This window comes from Phocoena phocoena, chromosome 16 (assembly GCF_963924675.1).
Source record: "Phocoena phocoena chromosome 16, mPhoPho1.1, whole genome shotgun sequence".
Taxonomy (NCBI): Eukaryota; Metazoa; Chordata; class Mammalia; order Artiodactyla; family Phocoenidae; genus Phocoena; species Phocoena phocoena.
Window position 1 is genome coordinate 32,091,896 of NC_089234.1, and position 18,424 is coordinate 32,110,319.

Genomic DNA, 18,424 nt, shown 5'->3' on the forward strand with positions numbered 1-18,424 from the left:
TTTTTTTTTTGACATTTACAGAGCTCAGCAGTCAGCCCCACTCCGGAAATTTCTTCAGAGCCTCCTGGATAGTAAGTTATCACTCTTTACATGGCTTGATGTATTAAATATCAGAAACGGGAAGAGGCTTGTGTTGTATTTTGTTATCAGTCTAGTGGATTTGAATGATGTACAGTTTGGTGATAAGTAGCAATTATCGTCTTCAAATTATTTTTCCCCCTCCTTTTCCGAATTAATTTTGTGTTGATTCATATTACCTTTGATAAGCTTTTCCCTGTGTTGGCATCTTTACCTTTAGAACGTGTGCTGATCTTTGGGGGAACGGAGTGGGTGACTAAGGCCACATCTGGTATAAAGGCGGGGGTGGGGTGAGGTCCTCAGGCTGGACCTATCATGAGGAAAGATGGGGCCAAGAGAGGGCTAACTTGTCTGATTCTCAGAGATCTTGGTTTATTCCCCCATACCAATTCTTAGAATTCTGCCTGAGTGATGAATGCACACCCCACGCACTTCTTCATGGGGTGACCACCAGACTCCTTTCCCGTCCCCAAACCATCCAAGGTCCTCTCCTAGGTTACCTATCTTTTTTTTTTTTTTTTTTTTTTTTGCGGTACACAGGCCTCTCACTGTTGTGGCCTCTTAACCACTGCGCCACCAGGGAAGCCCTAGGTTACCTATCTTTGTACTTCACTATGCAGCTGTTATCCCAGCCGAAAATGCTTCCGTGCTGTTCCCTACCCTTACAAACATGGTGAATAGCCGGCACTTTAGCTTGTATAAATGGGCCCGAACGGATCCTTCCTATACCCAGTCTCACGTTAGTACCGCTTATGGCACTTACTTCTGTTGCTGTCTACCTGACTTATGCTCTTGTGGGTTTTTTTGTTTGTTTGTTTGTGGTACGCGGGCCTCTCACTGCTGTGGCCTCTCCCGTTGTGGAGCACAGGCTCCGGACACGCAGGCTCAGCGGCCATGGCTCACGGGCCCAGCCGCTCCGCAGCATGTGGGATTCTCCTGGACCGGGGCACGAACCCGTGTCCCCTGCATCGGCAGGCGGACTCCCAACCAACTGCGCCACCAGGGAAGCCCTATGCTTTTGTATTTTTATAACTATAATAAATTATGAACTCCGTGAGGGCAAGGACTGCATCTCCATACTGCCTGTTGCACCCTATAGATTTGGGAGCTGTTCTGGTAGGAGCAGCTTCTCATCTCATCACCATTATATCACCATCTGTATCTCATTCTTTGAAATATGACAAGGAGGAAAGGCACACTATTATCTGTTCCATTTGGGTTGGGTAAGTCCACAATGAGCAAAGTTCGCCTCTTCAAATAGAAGCCTGACTTGGTCTGAATGCTGAGTTTATGGGGGCAATTACGGTCACTTGGGCATATCCAACCTATCATATCTTGCCAAAGAAGGCATTTTGCAAGAGTAGTTTCATTTGGAAGTCAGTGAGCTGGGATTAGGGTATTTTGGTGAAAAATTGCTTCAGGTGGCTGGCTGAGTGAATTTCTACCGGATCTAAGGCACTATGCTGGGTATTCATTTTTTTTTTTAATATAAATTTATTTATTTTTGGCTGCGTTGGGTCTTCGTTGCTGTGTGCGGGCTTTCTCTAGTTGTGGCGAGCGGGGGCTACTCTTCGTTGCAGTGAGCAGGCTTCTTGTGGTGGCTTCTCGTTGCAGAGCACAGGCTCTAGGCACATGGGCTTCAGCAGTTGCGGCATGAGGGCTCAGTAGTTGTGGCTCATGGGCTCTAGAGCGCAGGCTCAGTAGTTGTGGCACACGGGCTTAGTTGCTCTGCAGCATGTGGGATCTTCCTGGACTAGGACTCGAACCTGTGTCCCCTGCATTGGCAGGCGGATTCTTAACCACTGCGCCATCAGGGAAGTCCCTATGCTGGGTATTCTAATAGGCGCATAAGATGCAGTCCCCTAATAGTTTCAGGGGCAAAACATGCAAAAAAAAAAAAAAAAAAAAAGTTAGTAAATAAAAAGGCAATGTGGCAACTGAATGAAAGCGACTGTAGAGGTTAAAAGTATTCAGAAGGCAGCTCCCACAGGATATCAGAGTTAAGAGTGCAGGTCTTGAATGAAATGATAATTTTAACGACTGATTGAGCATTTACTATGTGCCAGGCCCTGTGCTTAGCATTGTATATACCTTACCTCATTTAGTCCTCAACATTTCAGGATCAGGCGTTATTTTTTATCCCCATTTTATAGGTGAGGAAACAAGCACAGAAAGGTAGCGTGTGCCCAGGTTCCACAGCTGTGTGTGGCAGAACTACCACCAGAGTAGGAACAATGACGTTCTAGGCCAGGAGACTGCCAAGATCTGCTGGTGGCAGCAGTAAACTCTCACCTGCACCAGTACTGATTCAAAATTGGGTAATAAATTAACCAAAGACATGCTAAGGTTTACTGTTTTGAGTGGTTAAAAAAACAACTTAACCATTTGTGTAATAGTGTGTTAGCAGGATTGAGGGGGACTCATGCAGACTTTTTAAAAGAGCAAATTGCTTTCAGACACTCTGAGTACTGGTGTACATAGATATCTGATGTGTTAATTTACCAAGCACTGTATTTGTATCATGGAAATAGGTCCAGAGACCTCTGTTTTTCAGCCACAGCCCAGCTCTCATGAAACACTTGACAGGAATAGATGAGCTTTTCCCTCCTGATGTTCTTCCGTGTGGGGATTTTTCAGTAATTCAGGCTTGGTTTTCTCCCAGTTTGTGAGTTAGGTTTTTCAGTATTTGGAATTGGTGAGGAGTCAACATAAGTGCAGTGCCTGATACATATGAAAATGCACAGTAAGAGTTTGTTGAATAAATGAATGCATCTGTGAATCTTAATTAACTAGAATCCAACTTGCTTAGCACTGAGGCAGGCTGCTTGTGAACGGAATCTGGTCCCTTTCACTGCATGGACACGAAACGTGAAAGAAACGTTGGCAAGGCTTGACTTACTTAACCCAAGGGCTGAAGAAAGAGGAGTCACCGATAGCCCAGGATCAAAAACTCTGTGGTCACTGGAGAAGTGATGGTGTTGTCTTAAATCTACTTTCACATCTTGAGCAGACTGCAGCTTAGCATTTTGTTAGCATGATTCCATATCACAATATTAGAAGAATCTGGGAAGAGAAAGGAAGAAATTCACCCATAGCCCCAATATCCTAATACAACATCAGTTCTTCCTCTCAAAAAATATATCTTTCATACTTGTAATCATAGTGTATGTCCCATTTTGAATTGAATTCCCTGGAGTTATCAGATATATAAGTCAGCGGTGTATTTTCATCATGACTTATCATTTCAGCATTGATTGGCACGAATACATTTTTTTCTCCTAACCAAAGAGCTTTACTCTATTTGGCCAGCAGGTGGCACTCAAGAACAAGCTGCTCTTTCCTAAATGGTGATGGTCCACTAGAGAAAACATTATTTCCCTGAATCCAATGTAAGATCAAAACACAAATCATTACCTAAAGAGCTACATGAGAGATTAGAGACTCCCCTGGGCCTTAAAAATGTCAGAAATCTGTGTGCTTGTAGGCATGTAACTTCGTAGAATCATTTTTTCCACTAATTTGTATTTGGTGAACAACAGAGCTAGACACCAGGCATGCAATGATTCATAAGATAAACTGCCTGGCCTCAAGGGGCTCAGAGTGTCGTTGGGAAATGACACACTTGTACATGACAATCAGAATGCAGTGTGGTCAATACAATGATGGGACCCAAGAAGGAGTGAACATCTCTGTTTTGGGGAGAATGAAAGAAAGGTTTTATATAGCAGCAGCAAATAAAAAGTGAATGACAGTAGCATTACATTATAAATACAAAAAATTTTTTTCATGCAGTACAAAAGGCTTTAAGATTGTCTAGACTCCCTTCCCCAAAGTCTAGAAAGAGTTCCTTTCTTTTTTTTTTCCTGAAAACACCAAATGTTTTTTGTCCCCTGCATCGGCAGGCGGACTCCCAACCACTGCGCCACCAGGGAAGCCCAACCACCAAATGGTTTTAAACAGTGAGGCTGGAATTTTTTGTTTTGTCCTCTGTTGAATCTCCACCTAGGAGAGTGATTGACACTTAGTAGGTGCTGCGTAAATATTTGTGGCATAAATAAAATCAGCAGTGAAATGACAAATTGAGATGTTCTCTAGAAATATCATGGGCAGTGATTTGCAGTTATGATTGGAGGGAGTCAGGGCTGCAGGCTTGGGGAGTGGTGCTGTGCTTCCTGCAGAGGTACAGACGAGTGGTCGTGAGCAGTCCCGGGAGGGAGAGAGCAGAAGGATTGATGTGAGCTGTGTCGAGGGCAGGGAGTAAGCAGGACCTGGTGACTGCTTAGGTCTGGGGAGCAAGGGGAGGGAGAAGGGGGTTGATTCCCCTGGCTTTCTGGCTTGGGTGAAGGAAGACAGAGGAACACGGCTGGGGTTGGTTTGGGACAGGTTGGGTTTAAGATGCCTGAGGACCATGTAGGTGAGGATGTGTAGAAGGCAGTTAAATGTCTGTGTCTGGAACTCAAAAGAAAGGTCTACATAGATTACAGATTTGAGCGTGGATTTCATGGACAGTCTCTTTGCACCTTTTAGTTTTGCAAATGAAAGAAATTGAGTCTGAGAGAACCAGATTGTTTCCAAGTTCTTAAACAGAGTGGGTTTGCCTCAGCAATCACATTCCTCATTGGAGCCGGGCTGGAATCACAGCCTGCCAGGACCCTGCCTGTCTCCTCCAGAGCCCTCCTGGTAGCATGATTGAAACAGTTGGGCCTAAGATGATTGCTCTCTTCTCTCACTTTATCCTTTCAGTGAGTGTGTTTTTATTCAATCCCCCTTGAAACTCAGCAGCCAGCTCTGCATCTCAGCCAGAGGGTGAGTTCTCCGCAGTGTCCCCCACCCCGGCTTGCTCTTTCCGAACCGAAAACAGCTCAGCTCAGGCGTCTGAGGGCTGAGCTTCTGAATTTGACTTGTTTTGTGAAGCAGTTGGTGGCTGCTGGTCCTGATCGGGCTTTTCTCCATCAGCCTGGCTCATTTTCCCATCTTCTCTGATCTGTTTGAACACAGCAAAGACCCAGGAACTCTGTGACCTTCTGCAAATGCCTTCACCCCTCTGGTCCTCGGTTTGGGGGACAGTGGGACAAATGATACGTCTTTCCAACATTAGGAGGTCTGATGGAGATGATATATTTAAAAACATTGGCCAAGAGTTTTTAGATACTGTTTTGAAACAAGGAGCCCCTCAGCTGCAAAGTGTTACACATGTGGGAAAAGCATGCTGGCTTTGGTATCAGAAAGAAAACAATTGGCTAGAGCAAATCCATTCTGAGAGGTTTCCTGAGTGCTGGTTTGTCGTTCTGGTGGGGAAGCAGGAATAAATGGTGATAATGGGTGGACTAAAGCCAGAGGTGGGGTAGTGGCAGGAGGGAGGGACGTTCTGACAGCTGGTGCAGTAGAGGCGGTATGGGGTCAGGCAGCTGGTTGCTGCTGAGAGTCAGCACCAAAGTGAGGAGGAACTAGGGGGGATTGGGTGGGAGGTTCTGACTGAGGCTGAGGCAATTCAAGGGGAAGGACAGCAGAATAGGAACTGCCGTCAGGCACTCCCCCAGTACCGAGGGAGATCTGCTAACCCCAGACCAAGGTGAGCAGGGCTTTAGAGACTGTCCCTCCCCAAAAGGCTGTTGGTCGGTGAGCCTCAAGGACACCTATGCATGGATCTTAGTTGAGGTTGTACAAAAAAGGAGAAACGTGGTTAAACAGAAGGACAAAATCAGAAAATGCAACCAAAAAGAAGAGGGTGGACTGTGAAGGGGAAGTTTAGAAAAGGGGCAGGTTTGTCTTTCATTGTGAAATTCATACTTAAAGCCGGTTTAGAAGAGCTTACATTTATTTAAATCGGCAGATAGTGCCACAACCTTGCAAGTCACCTTTAGGGGTCCTTCAGCTCTCTAGCAAGAGGTGACGGTTTTTATTAATCAGATCCTGGGTGGCGTCGGTGAACGCCACCTGCAGGCAAAAGCAGGAGAGCCAGAAGCAGCATGGGTGCAGCCATTGTCCCAGAGCCTGCGGGTGAGAGTGGGCACCTCCCAGCAGGGACCAGGCGGGCACCAGTAAGGACAGCCAGCCTGAGCTCAGGTCGTTCTAATTCCCTGTAGTTTTTCTCTTTCCACCCCTCCGATGACTCCATGGTCACTGATTTCAGGAGCTAAGAGCCCTCAGTGAATGTGATATAATCCTTATACTTGTAAAAGAATTTCTAAATACATAATTTCGCAAATTAAAGCATATCCTTAATCAGATCATACGTGCCAATTTTTACTTTCAGAAAATGTGACCTTTTATTCATTCCACAGATATTTATTGAGCATACTCGTGGCCGAGATAGTCTAGTGGGTGCCTGCAAATAAAGAGTGTTTCCCCCATCCCGACCTTTCCAGAGGCCTCTCTCTGAGACACGAACCCTGGAGGGCTGCATGTAGACTCACTTCATTCACACGCCTTTTTTTTTTGGCCATGCCGCTGGGCTCACAGGATCTTCCCTGAGCAGGGATTGAACCTGCGTCCTCGGCAGTGAAAGTGTGGAATCCTAACCACTGGACCACCAGGGAATTCCCATCGTTCACATGCTTTTTGTTCTCAGCTTTGAGGGTTGGTTTTCTTTCCCCTTAGATTCCCAATAATGTTCTCCTGTCTTGGCCGAGGAAAGGGGAAGAGATTTGACCCCCTGACCTAGGCCAGAGATAATGAGGAGGGGTCTGGGAGAGCCCTGATAGCCCGGCAGTCCCCTGAATAGAGCACGTGAAGCCCTTCAAGCAGTGGCGGGCACATGGCAAGGGCCCGGGAAGTGGTGGTGACTGGGAGGGGGTGTTACCAGTGCTGGAAGCAATGGAATTGCTCCGGGGAGCTTGACTACTTTGAGGTGGAGACATTGCCTGTCCTACCACGGAATTTCCACCTCTTTTCCACTTCTGACTCCTGGCTCTGGATACGCTCGTCCCGGGGGTGCATTCGTGGCAGGTGGCACTCAGCAGTGATGACACACACGGAGCTCCAGCCTTAAGCCCTGTTTCCCCGTGATGTGCAAGCCTGGGCTCTTGGAAGGTGCTGCCTCCTAGGTGGTAGGGAAATGTTAGAGCGGCCGAGAGTACTGTCTGTGGTGCCCGACGACAAGGCTCAAGTTCCAGCGCTCCCCGTGCACTGACTGCGCCAGCTTTGATGAGTGCCTGACTCTCCCAGTGGCTCGTCCTCATCTGAAAATGGGGAAAGTAGGACCGTTCATGGGCGTTAAAGAGAGAATGATCATCAGCCACTTAGCACAGTGCCCCGCACATAGGCCATCTCAACAAGCAGGGTGTACGGCTGCTGTTGCCGTCATTGTGTGTAACTCTGGGGACCCAGAGTCTGCGGGAAGTATAAAAATGATTGTTTGGTGATGCATGGATAGAAGGAAAGAGACGGACAGATGTATGAGGAAGTAAATGCAGCCCAGCGTTCCTTGTAGAATCTAGGTTGGGGGTGGTATATGGGTGTTCGCTGTTTTAATTCCTTAAACGTTTCTTTCCACTTGATAATATTCATAATATTGGGATGAAGTAATTTCATCAAGCTGTTTACATCTTTAGAGCTGGAAAAATTCCATATTGATGCCGGTAGATGGAATTTGGTAGAACTGAAAAGCAGCCTGGCAGGAGCCTGAGTGCTTTTGTGGAAAAGGGGTCATCACTGATCTGAGTGAGTGTGTGAGCGTGCCCACATGTCAGTGTGTTGGTGGGGGAGGGCATAGAAAACTGGAATTAGGGGAGGGGGAGGGTTCAGCGAGTAGGCGCTCTTAATTTTTTCTGTGCCCCACCTCATTCCAAAAAGGATTTGTGGTAACTTGCAAAAATACCTAGACTTTCAACAAAATAAAAATAAATGAAGGATATAAACCAGCAATAGTTTATACTCATAATACATGTCATAAGGTGCTGAATACAAATTTTGAAAGCAGTGGATGGGATAAGAATACATAGAATCCCAGCTTCCAGTTGCACCTGGGGGCTGATTTTCCTGGAGACCCTAGGCAGCTGGGCCACCTCCTTTCATTGTTGATTTTTTTTTTTTTTTTTTTTTTTTTTTTTTTTTGCGGTACACGGGCCTCTCACTGCTGTGGCCTCTCCCGTTGCGGAGCACAGGTTCCGGACGCGCAGGCTCAGCGGCCATGGCTCACAGGCCCAGCCACCCTGCGGCATGTGGGATCTTCCCGGACCGGGGCAAGAACCCGTGTCCCCTGCGTTGGCAGGCGGACTCTCAACCACCGCGCCACCAGGGAAGCCCCTCATTGTTGATTTTAATGCTCCATTGGTCAAAGCACTTGTGAGGAACAACCCAGAAAAATAATCCAGGTGGTGGACTTGAAATGGCCAACTCTGGCTGGCAACATGTCAGAAGCTCCACTCATGTCCTCGACTATTGCATCTTGTGTGCAACCACTGGGCCCCCAGAACCTCCTCCTGTCTGGCCCCCCTCCTGCCCTCCATCCGCAGGCAGTGTTTCTCAGAGTTATTCTTTTAAAACAAAAGGCAGTCATCTCAAATAGAGCACCTTGCTGCTTAGACACGATTCCTGAGCATTCCGGGGCACCTGTGGGCCTGCCTTGTCTGTAGAGCTCTGTGTCTAACTAAAAATGCCCTTTAGAAGGGACGGTGCTTGGCTGGGATGCCAGGAAGTGTGTTTCCTTGTCCTCAGCTGGTAATGTGCTTTTTAGAAAACTGTTAAAAATACTAAATCCTACTCTCTCTTTTTTTTTCTTCTCTCTTTTAAAATTTCATTGTTCTCAGTGTATATTCTTCCAACTTCCACGCGGTGAAGAGGGAATCAGATGGGGCTCCCGGGGATCTTACCAGCTTGGAGAATGAGAGGCAGATTTATAAAAGCGTCTTGGAAGGAGGAGATATCCCTCTCCAGGGCCTGAGTGGGCTCAAGAGGCCATCCAGCTCGGCCTCAACTAAAGGTAACTGGGCGAAGCCTGCAGGCCTCTCGCCCATCCACACGGCTATCAGGATATCTCTCGCCCGTCCACACCCATTCCTGGGGTGATGGCCGCGAGGGTGAACCTCCAGCGACTGGGATAAGTTTTGACTTGTTGAGATCCATTTCCAGGCCACGGAGCCCTTGTAGTCCCCTCCCCTAGTATCTCACCGGCCATTTTTCTTTCTGGTATGAATAGTTTCCCTTCCTTTGGACCCCAACCTTGCTCTCCCTGAAGCATCTCTCTCTCTTTTGTTCTGATTCCCTTTTCTTAGAAATTAGCTGAGCTTTTCCTAACTCTAGCAGGGTGGCCATTTTTCTTTGCATCTTTGCACCTGCTTTGCAGCACAGATTATTTTGCTTCCGGACATCGACTGGAAATTAAAACAAAAAACAAAAATCCCCTTATGACAAATGAGCATGTTACCTCTCCTTTTTTTTTTTTTTTTGTAGCAGCTTTCAGCTTTAACCTAATGGGTCTGTTTATTTTATTCTGCATGCTTTCCAGTGGATCATAAAGGTGGGAATGCTCACATGATTTCTTCATCTTCAGTTCATAGCCGAGCGGTTCACACTAGCAGTGCGTTAGGCCCCAGGTGTAAGCACAAGAAACCCTTGTCCGCTGCGAAAGCCTGCATTTCGGAAATCCTCCCCTCCAAATTCAAACCCAGGCTCTCTGCTCCCAGCGCTCTTTTGCAGGATCAGAAGAGCGTCCTGTTGCCATCGGAAAAGGCTCAGAGCTGTGAGAACCTTTGTGTCTCGGTTCCTCTGAATGATTCCAAAAGAGGCCTCCCCCTGCAAGTGGGGGGCAGCGCGGAGAACCTGCTCGTGCGCTCCCGGCGGGACTACGACGGCAGGTCGAGCAGCACCATGAGCCTGCAGGAGTACAGCACCAGCGCCAGGAGGCCCTGCCCCCTCTTGAGGAAGGCTGGCCCGCAGTTCACCATGCTCTACCGAGATATGCACCAGATCAACCGGGCCGGCCTCTTCCTGGGGTCTGTCTCCTCCTCCAGTGTGCGGGATCTTGCCTCCCACTTCGAGAGGAGCAGCCTGGCGTTGGCCAGGGGCGAGCTGGGCCCCAACCAGGAAGGCTCGGAGCACGTCCCCAAGCACACCGTCTCCTCCCGCATCACAGCTTTCGAGCAGCTGATTCAGCGGTCCCGGTCCATGCCGTCGCTGGACCTGTCCGGCCGGCTGAGCAAGTCCCCCACGCCCATGCTGGCCCGGAGCGGCCTAACCTCTGCCCGCTCGGCTGAGTCCCTCCTGGAGTCAACCAAGCTCCGGCCCAGGGAGGCGGGCGGGCTGAACCCTGGGGGCATCTACGCCTCCCCAGCGTGTAGCCGGATGGCGGACCCCACCTTGGGCTTCAGGGGCCTCATGCCTTCCGAGCCGCTCTCCGCCTGCTCGGACGAGCTGGACCGCTGCTCAAACATCTCCAGCGACAGCCGAGAGGGCAGCAGCGGCAGCGTTCACGGAGACTTCCCCAAACACCGCCTCAACAAGTGCAAGGGCACCTGCCCGGCCTCCTACACCCGCTTCACCACCATCCGTAGGCACGAGCAGCAGCAGACCTCCCGGCGGCCCGACTGGCGCCCGGATCCCAGGGGGGACAAGGGCACACTCCTCAGGAACATCTACCTAATGAGCCCCCTCCCTTTTCGGTTGAAAAAGCCCTTCCAGCATCCCTCCAGACAGCTTTGTCCCGGGGACTTCTCGGGCCAGAAGCCAGACCCCCCCAGGGGGTCTCAGCCCCATCAGGACGAGACCCCCTCCGGGGGGAGGCCCTTGGTTCCCAGACGGCTGTCCTCCCGGCACACCATGGCCAGGCTGAGCCGGATCTCAGAGCCCCCTCAGGAGAGACCCGCGGCCCCGGAGGTCTGCCTGCCGGCCTTTAGTAATGGGAACTCTCTGTCGTACTCAGACCACAGCCTGGACAGGAACAACAACCCCCAAAGTGAACTGGGAACGTCCCTCGGAGGTGGCCTTCTGTGTATTTGCCCAGTCTCACCTCACCCATCTCTCCACTCTGCTTGCTTTGTTCCCTCCTCCCGTGTGCCCTTGGTGCTCATTTTCTGGTCCGTCCTTTGTTTTCTGTTTGGTTTGCTTGGCAATTAATCATGGCTCATAGTGGCTGCACTTCTTTAAAAACAGATTCCCCCATGTCATTTAGACTAACCACCAAACTCTGTTTCGAAAGAAAAATTGGCCGTTTAGCTCATCTGAGAAATGTGTTCATTTGAACTCCTGAACCCCTTGCAGTTCACACCAATCCCAATTCACCCTGAGGTTTTTTGAGAGGCAGCCTCTCTCGGTGGCCCTGTGTATGTGTGTGTGAGTGTACAGTGTGTGTCCCTGTAAGATCCTGCACGCCTCTTAATAGGGACAGTTTTCAAAGACGGTCCTCTCTTTGCTCACCTTTTGCCTCTGATTAGTTTTCTTTGTATGAAACTAGTTCACAGGTAAATCCAAAAATCGGGAGGGGGAGGGCATTTGGGGCATTTGGTTTTTTTTCCTTCAGAATTTGAATACTGACCACCAAACAACGACGGTACAAACTTGATATTTGTCATGGATGAAAGGTGAAATCTTTTCCCAATCTGGTTTCCCACTAAATCTTTGCCTGTTTTAACTTTACTTTATTGTTTTGAAGATTCAGAATCACCAAGGCATTTTATACCAGCTGATTACTTGGAATCCACAGAAGAATTTATTCGAAGACGTCATGATGATAAAGAGGTAATCGCCCCCTTTGAAATCTCTTAGCTCTTGTGCAGATAAAAATATGAAGGAAGTAGACATTCAGGGAGGTGGCATGGCCTAGCAGTTAGAGGCAAACATTGGGATTTTCACAGGTGACTTTTTATATGACATGAGCTCAGTCACTCCTCTTTTAGTCCACTTTTCCAAAGAGTAGGACTGATTTTCCCCAAGGTGCTAAGTTCCAAATGCCAAATCTGCCCGGGAGGTTCAGAAAGAGGTTGCCCACCACTGCGTTGAGTGCCTTTTAAGGGGAACCTGCGTTCAGTGCCTTTTAAGGGGAACCTTCCCCCAACCCCCCGCCTTATTACTCTCCAGGGAAATCTATCCTCTATTGGCACAAAGCACAGTTCATATTGAGAAATATGCAGTAGGAGAAAGAGGAAACTGAAAAAGAATAATGCCCATGATACATTTTATAAAAACAGTTTGAAGAAGTTGCCTTTAACTCAGAAGAAGAGAGATACCCCAATAAACGTTGATAACCCCTCTCCCCCAGAACTTCAGGATATAGACCTTGTCCTGCAGCTACTGAAATGTGTGTACTGCAGTGATCTGACTGACGGGGCCGGGAAAGGAACGCGTTCTCTTGGGATTTAGGAAGAGGTAGTTAGGCACATCAGCTAAATGGGCAAAATCACAAGCTGCTGTTGTGATGAAGTGTTATGACGAGGCGTGTTTTCTAGACTTTGCATTCTCGGAAGAAAGGGTCCTATAGCTTAAACAAGCTCTGATGAGTGTTTTCTTGCAATGAAGAGATGGAAGAATTGCTTTGAACCTGGTGGCAGCAAGGGAAGGTGTTCGTGTGTATGCAACTCTGTCCCTTTCCCCGTAAAGTCTGAAGCCCTTTTTCTGTGTTGCGCTGTTTTGTTGAGTTGGTTTCAGAGCTTACGGGGATTTTCCTTAAGGATTTAGGGTAAGGCTGACATTGAAGAGAGCTGGAGGGTAACAATCATTGCTGCCAGCTAGAGAGACAAAGGACAAATAAAACCACAGCTCTGCCCTTCTCCGGGCACAATACAGACAGTGCTCAGTAAGACATTTGCGCCTGTCTGTGAAAAGAAACAGGAGGAAGCATTTGATGGACAGAATTATTTGTGATAGCATGGTGAAAAACTCACAATGGACGTCCATCTGGCCACAGAACAGACTCCTTTTTGTCACTGTCACTGAGATACAAGATTCTACCTATCGAAGCCTGGCCTGCTATGATGAGGGAAGGTGACATTCCATTTCAGGATGGTAAACCCTAGCATCCAACATGGCAGGTTTTGTGGTAGAATTCTTGCCTACCACATGGGAAGCAGATTTTACTTTGCTGGTTTAGCAGTTCAGAGGGTGAGCAGCCTGTTTCCTGAATAACGCTGGCTCACAGATCCTTGGGTCTTTATCCCTGTTTTTTGGCTTATGTGTTTAAACTATGGGAATGATGGATTTGCTGAGGTCAGATTCACACACTGGGTAGGGAGCTCTGCTCCATTTGCATCTGTCCATTCCCATTGCTACAGAAACAACTCACATGTCCCAGCTCAGGGAATGCCAGTCCTGGCGTTTTTCCATGCAAGTGGCTTATTATTAACATTGATGATAATGGCATTTCAGAAAACAAGAGCCTGTCAGTCCTGGAAGGGACATTAGTGGTCATCTGGGCAATTTCCTTGTTTTATCCAGGAAGGGACTGCCACAGGACAGTGGCTTGCCTCGGGCCACGTAGCCAGTTACCTTGTACCAGAGGCAGAGCTGGAAAGCAGGGCTCTACCGTGCTTCACAAAGCACTTTCTCACGTCTTTTCTCGTTTAATCTTTACCACAACTTACCTGAGCACTGGAAATCCCACAGCCATTTGACGAGTTATTGCTTTATTACTGGTAGACCCTGGAGAAGAATAGAAAAGTGGGCCCACCATCCTTTGGGGCTAGGTGTCACTTAAGGCATTTAATTACCTGCTGGGAGAAGACTAATGCTTTATTGAGAATGCTTAGAATGATCAGTTCTAATCAATGCTTTCCTGCAAAGAATATTAATCCCAGGAAGGTATGATTGGTATGGAGTAAGAAAACACATTAAAATTCTCTTCCATAGGGTCCTTTCGGTAGGCAATGAGGACATTTAGTTAAATGGAATGTTGTTTAATTATTTTAAAAGTAGAAATAGATGACTATTTCCTTAATTTAGGAGAGAATATTTCTTCTAAACCCAGGTACCATTATTCTTAGTTTATCTCCTTCATTTATAGTCTACCTCATTCCCTTAAACTCAGTTTCATTTCACCTAAGGAAGAAATAGTTAAGTAGGAAGTACAAGGTAAGTGATGCTTTCTGTCAGTCACATAAATAGCCTTTGGTGCACGTGCTGAGGCCTCCTAACAGTTGTCCTCGGGGGAAGGGTTGGCTGGCCTAGGAGAAGGGGTGCCACGTTTTCTGAAATGGGTATCTCTACTTTCTTGAGCATAAAGTAGCAGGAATAGGAAGCACAAAGATGACCTGCTTGCCACAGAACCACACAATAAAAGCCCACAGCAGTTTTAATAGCCTGATTTGAGGACGAGGAATCAGCCAGCCCTGGTCCCACTATGGGAACTCGTCACTGTCTGAGTGAGGGAAGGATAGCACTTCCAGCCTCCCACCATGCTCCATGTTCGTGAATGCTCCGGACGGACCCCCTGGATGCCCTGGCCCTGGCTGCCTTGTGCCAGGAGGCAGGAGGCTTTTGGCTGAGCTGGGAGATAGTCTGCAGACAGCGTAACCGTATGGGACCCAGCGTTCCCCGCATCCCAGTGCTCCCCCGGTTTCTCCCCGCAGTGCTGTCTCCTCCCTACACAGAGCGCACGTGGGTGGGTACAGTGGGAACCTTGCAGTTGCGGCCATAAAGCCCCCCCAACATGTTTCCTCCCTACTGACCCAGCACCTTTTTCCTTAGTTGTTTTTGTTGGCAGTTTTCCAATACCCTGGACCAGACGATTCACAGCCCATTTTATGCAATTTCATGGCAGAAACTTTTAGCGGACCAGAGACGACTTAAGCGTGAGCAAGAAGAAGCCGATATTGCAGCTCGACGCCACACGGGCGTCATTCCGACGCGCCATCAATTTATCACTAATGAGCGCTTTGGGGACCTCCTCAATATAGACGATACAGCAAAAAGGAAATCTGGGTCAGAGGTCTGTTTCGGTCACCTCGATCTGCTGCTTGACCCAAAGCAATACTTGCCTTCCCTCGGCATTGCCCTCTGTAGGCCACATTACCTCTCCAGACAGCATCTGTCATCCTGGCTTCCCTTAGGCTTGCTTTGGCTCTTCTCTGGCTGGTCGGTGGACATGATTCCCATTATGTCCTGTGCTCTGTATGTCCAAGCATGCCTGGCTGCGGGACCGGGATCTGCTGGCGCGCAACCCGAATGCATGCCTTAGAGCATCGGCTGCCTTCATGAGTCTGGTCTTCCCCATCTGCATTTTATCATGAGACTGTGTTGCCTGTGCACTTTGCTTAGAAGCCTATACCTTAGTTCATATGCATTAGTAGCTATGGTGTGGACAATTACGAGGTTCTTCTTTGAAAAGATGGTTCAGTGAAACTTGTATTACATGCAGTACAGCCACTTGGTATCCTACGACGATTTAATTGACTGAAGTGTTCAGTAGAGCTGAAGTCTCACTGAGGAATTTTGAAAGCCAAACCGTTTTTGCAGTTAGGGGTAAGCCATGGAGGGTAAGAGCTCTCTGAGAGAGATTTCCTTTGTTGCCTTAATTTTGACATTTCTCAGCTGAAATTATGAAACTTAATATTATACAAGGAACAAAGAAGTACAAGCCTTTGAAGTGATTTTATACAGGCCTTGGCCTCCTGCATGAAGGTCAACATATTGAAATTCTTGTGCTGGCCAAATGCAGCAGCTTGCATCAGCATTTGTTTTGCCACGTGATCCTTAAGTAGCCCTGCTGAAGATTAGCTCCTTTCGGGGAAGCCCATGTGCCTGGGGCTTGGGGAGGATTGGGGAAATGGTGCAGTGACACCAAAGTATATACAGCTGTATAATCGTTCAGTGTAATAGCCAATTAAATACTCATGTCTCTATCTTTTGAGTGACAGAGGCACCACTGGCTGTTCCTCAAATGGTTTGGGTTTTGTTTTTTGTTTTTTTAAAGAAATAGAAGGTGACTGTAACAAAGAGAGAAAAGGGGGAACCAGACTAGAAGAAGGAAAGCTGGGGAGGGGAAAAAGACTCTAAGGTGATAGAGAAAAATAAAATGTAATAAGGGGGAGGCAGAAATTAGCAGGAGTTACTCAGATGCAAGTGAAGGACAACCGCCAGCCCTCAGCATTCCAGCTCCTGAATACCACCCTGTTCTGAAGGCTCTAGTGATGGGTTTTCCTCATTCCCAGGCCTACCTGGTTGTGAGTGATGGAGAAGATGGGAACATGCAAAGGCACCCCAGGGCTGCCTACCCAACGTGTAGATAATACATGCAAATGAAATGCAACCAGGTCACAATAACCATGGACAGAGGCAGGCAAACTCTGCCTAACCTGCCTTGCCTCCCTTCTAGAGCAGAGGTTCTCAAACTTAAGTGTGTCACAATCCCCTAGATGCTTGTTAAAATACAGGTTGCTGGGCCCCATCCACTAAGTTTCTGATGCTGGGGTGGAGCCTGAGAATCTGCATTTCTGAGCAGTTCAGGGACCACATTTTGAGAATCACTGCCCTAGATGTCGACTGACAGACATGGGACAATAAAGACCAATGAGTCCCAGGTACACCAGCCTATGTAGATGTACTTCTGTACCATTCAATAGAATTTGGATGACCACTAATTTGCCCAGGACCCTGCGAGGGGATAGAAACAAGACTCAGACTGTGCCCTTGGGAAGCTGGCAGTCTAGTGGAAGAGGCACCCTCGGAACAGTTACCTCTGTTGTAATAAGTAACACAATGCCTTGGGAACCAGAGGAGAAAAAGATCGATTCAGCCTCAGGAGGATGGAGGAAGATAAAGAAGGAGGTGATACTTTGTATAGGCAATATGACTCATATAATATGTCTTAGAGTTCAGTGGAATCAGTGTTTCTCAATCTTGAATAATGTATGGATTCCCTTTGATGAAAAAAAATTTTCACCAACCCGATTGGGTTGACCTAAGCTAATTTACAAATTAAATAGTAAACTGTACACGTATACAATTTTTATTTAATAATTATAAATTTAATTGAGAACTGATTAATATTCACGTCTCTACCTTTTGAGTGACAGAGGCACCACTGGCTATTCATCAAATGGTTGGGTTTTATTAATTTAATTGATGGTTGATATAATTTTGCCTGAACTCAGTTGCCACTCAGAGTGTGAATATTGTGCTGTTTTGGTATAAATTTTTTTAAAGTTCATACAGCTTTACAGCTGGCTGTCAACCAGCCCCCCCCCCGCCCCCCACTTTTTTAAATTGGAATCACTGAAATTTTTGTGCTTAAAACGTTGGTCAATGGCCTTCTCTTGTGAACTTGTCGTTTATCGTTAACTCCACATTTGTTCTTATTTGCTTACAACTGTTGAATTATGCTCTCTGGTCACAGGCAGGCATTGAAATCTGTGACATTGATTATAAGGTCGTCATTCAGTTGACTTCTAATATGTATGGTAGATAGATGGAAACATCACATGAAAATGCAAAAGTAAAAAAAATTCCTGTGGAGAATCCATGGCCTTAAAGAAGATCCCTGTAAGACCCCAGCTTGAGGAACCTGGAAATATGGGACATTTCACTAAGGGATCAGAATCTAAAACTAAGCTTCATGAAGCTTCTAAAAACCATTTTTTTCCTCACATAGTCTCCCATTTTTCCCCTCTGCTTTGTCCACGCCTTCTAATATTGAAGAGGAAGTATGTAATTTAATTTTCATCACATTGTTTCCCTATACCAGAAAGTTACAGCAGTTGAAAAGGCTGGAGCTGCTCATGGCTGGGGCAGCATTATACTGGCAGCTGTAAACTGCTTGCTCTCATGATTTCTCCCCTCTATCTTTCTTTTTTGAAAAAAAATTCCCCACTTTTAATGGTGGGGAAGAAAGATGTACAAATAAACATGGTAAGTAAAAGGGAACCTTTTGCTCTCTTTGTTAGAATTGGAGATGAGGAAATTCCAGACAGAGAAGGGGTGTCTAGACAAGGTGCAGCAAGTAGATTTGCCTGACTGGGACAGGAAAAGTGTCATAGGAGATAAAGGCAGTTAGGTATGAGTGGGGAGAAATGACCCAAAGGCCTTAACCCACCTCAGGAATTGAGAGTTGATCTGAGGCACAGTTGAGAGACTGGGCCAACTTCAAAGCAAGGAAGAGATGTGATGGAGGTATTTGAGGAATGTTATTTGTGCTCCTGAGTGACAGTAGATTAGAGTGAAGAGAACTGAAGTCAAAGGAAGCTCTGTGCCTGTGGGAAATAGAGGTCAGACCTGAGTGGGGTTGTGGAAGGGACGGAGGGAGGGTTGGCGTGACTTAATGACAGGCTCGATGAGAAAGTAGAGATGGGGGCTGTGGATGACTTCCAGGCTTGGGGGGTCTAGGAGGAGAGGGCTACCTAACAAGAATGGAAGCCTTGAAGGAAGAGCATGAGCTCAGGGCTCGCTTTATCTGGCTTTTTTGAATGATTTCACAGACCTG

The 18,424-nt window shown here is 47.3% G+C and overlaps 2 protein-coding genes across 2 annotated transcripts in view; both read left to right on the forward strand.

Annotated features, from left to right (window-relative positions):
• Nucleotides 1–18,424, forward strand: part of SORBS1 (sorbin and SH3 domain containing 1) — a 239,875-nt gene that overhangs the window by 194,699 nt on the left and 26,752 nt on the right. Inside the window, exons 17-20 of the mRNA XM_065893760.1 lie at nt 22–71; nt 8,829–9,001; nt 11,669–11,754; nt 14,768–14,935. Coding sequence (XP_065749832.1) covers nt 22–71; nt 8,829–9,001; nt 11,669–11,754; nt 14,768–14,935 — 477 coding nt within the window. The remainder of the gene's footprint in view (nt 1–21; nt 72–8,828; nt 9,002–11,668; nt 11,755–14,767; nt 14,936–18,424) is intronic.
• On the forward strand, nt 9,499–11,146 carry LOC136135910 (sorbin and SH3 domain-containing protein 1-like; the record flags this gene model as incomplete). The annotated part of the gene is given in 2 exon segments (XM_065893761.1): nt 9,499–11,028; nt 11,030–11,146. Coding segments are annotated over 2 exon segments (1,647 nt in total), but the record flags the coding sequence as incomplete, so codon positions are not given.